At 36.6% G+C, this 2,162-nt stretch overlaps 1 protein-coding gene across 1 annotated transcript; it reads right to left on the bottom strand.

Annotated features, from left to right (window-relative positions):
* LOC147498397 (uncharacterized) lies at positions 1–1,863 on the bottom strand. The gene is made up of 4 exons (XM_086560389.1): positions 1,691–1,863; positions 617–792; positions 177–240; positions 1–67 (listed from the first exon to the last, which is right to left on the bottom strand). Exons 1-4 carry the CDS (start codon positions 1,838–1,840, stop codon positions 11–13), a joined length of 447 nt encoding a protein of 148 aa, XP_086416515.1. The 5' UTR covers positions 1,841–1,863; the 3' UTR covers positions 1–10.
* Positions 1,864–2,162: the final 299 nt, after the last annotated feature.

Genomic DNA, 2,162 nt, shown 5'->3' on the forward strand with positions numbered 1-2,162 from the left:
AAATACCTTATTATCTGATCCTATAGTCCAAAAGGATTGGTATACAAGACCTAGTAATACAGGGATCCTGTCGAAAGAGAAATCAAAGGCTTCATTATGTTAGAATATTCTTCCCAAGTCAAACTTTTGGTGAAGATAATGCTATTTTATCATCGTCTACAATATGTATATAATACCTTGCCGCCAATTTCCTCTTGAGGCACTTCCATAAGGATCATCATTTTCACCATCTTTCTTGTACTGGTGAACCACAGAATAATGAATATTAGAATATACCTATTTAATGAAGAGTTATTCTCCGTGCAATTACAAAGAATGATCTATATGTAACTTCTTCTCTATGTCGGGTCGGAATGAACCCGAACACAAAAGCCCGATTGGATTGTCTTTCATGCGGGGCTGGAATTAAAAGGAACCGGCTTGAGCTCATTCATTATAGGGCTAAGCCCGGGGTCATTTTTAGGCTTGTTTTATCATCTTATCAATCAAGAACCCTTCACCGCTTGAGCCAATGCCTATGACCCCAGACGGTATGTGGCAACCCTCCCCCTCTCAGGTTAGTTAAATTACTTAGTGACGTTCTGCATAAACATATCAATGTTATATATATACTCACAGTTTGAGCTGGTACAGATGACCGAGCAGTTGATTGATTAGAATAGACGTCTTGAGCTCCATAGAAAATAGACGAGCTAAGATAATGTGGTTCAACCCTCTCGTCTTGGAAAATGGAACTTCAGCCTCTGTTTGATGCATTTTGCCCTTGACCCCCAGTGGTCTGTGAAGCATTTCCTGAACCAGACATACAACTTCAGAGACTCTGGAGGATTTCTTGACTTGCATAAAACTTTACCATACCATTACAAATATTTAAAACAAGTTATTCTGAAATAGGGTTGCTAAAATTGGAATTTTACTGCCTCTTTGTATAGCATACGAGGACAACTGAGTACTGAACGAAACATACTAAACCTATTTACGACAAGCTCATATTCGTCCATGCAAGTACAACATACGAATTGATAATATTTCTCTAAATGACTTAATTGGTAATTGATACATATCCACCACATGTGAATGAGTGTACATATAAATGACTATTTTCGTTTATTAGTACCAAAGATTGCGATTAGCGAGACCTGTCTTACAGGCTTCAGTTTTCATAGATTCTAGACATAGAAATTTGAAGAACGAGATTCCGACAATACATGCAGAAAGTATTTTCTATATCTTCTATCAGTGAGTACCTGATAGAATAATACTTCTATTATGACATTTTATTATATAACACTGTATTGTATTTCAGACACATGTCAGGCATTTTCCAATAGATGTAAGGACACGCTTCAGTAATGGATCAACAATATAACATTATAATGTGATCAAGTACGGCATTGAGAGGTGAGGCAAGTGGAGCAAGATTATTATCTTGAATGTCTCAATATATATCAACAAGCTTGTAAGGACAACTTCATTTCCTTCTTTGTTGCTTGTCTTTTCTGTTAATTGGTTTATTGTCAGTCAAATTAATACTAGAGGAGGTCAAAAAAAAAAAAATTACAATTTCTGGCATCTTTCACGCATAACCTTTAGCATAAAACACAGATCAAGCATTGGGGTAGTACTAAGTACAAACAGAGAGAAGATAAAATCAATCGAGTTCACTAACTATAATGGACAGGAAGCTAACCTGATCCAGAACATTTCCATGTGTATCTTGGATAAGGGGACGGTAATCTCCAAGGAAAAACTGCCACAAAAGATGAAAAGGGATTATAGCATACGGTAATCTCAAAGTTAAAACGGATATATGCATACTACTCATGCGCCAACTAAACATAAAATTTAATTTTAAAAAGTGAAGTTAAGAAATATTTTATCAAGGTTCAAGAAGTGAACCTACTCAATCACTCGATCTGGTCATGTCAATCCTATTGTTAGTGGCAGTGAACATTAGCACGTCCCTTCTGGGGTTTTGCTCACCGACCATTGCATTAAATTCTTTGGTGACGGAAAGCTATACATCACCACTTAAGCTTTGAACTTTATTGGCTCTCATCCTCTTTTATACTATAGATTCCTTTGTATTGGATAGGCAATTGCTTAGAAAAGTCAGCTGTCTTCTGCCAGGAAAGTAGGCTTCTTACGCGTTCTTTCTGAAG

This window comes from Coptis chinensis, chromosome 5 (genome assembly GCF_015680905.1).
Source record: "Coptis chinensis isolate HL-2020 chromosome 5, ASM1568090v1, whole genome shotgun sequence".
Taxonomy (NCBI): Eukaryota; Viridiplantae; Streptophyta; class Magnoliopsida; order Ranunculales; family Ranunculaceae; genus Coptis; species Coptis chinensis.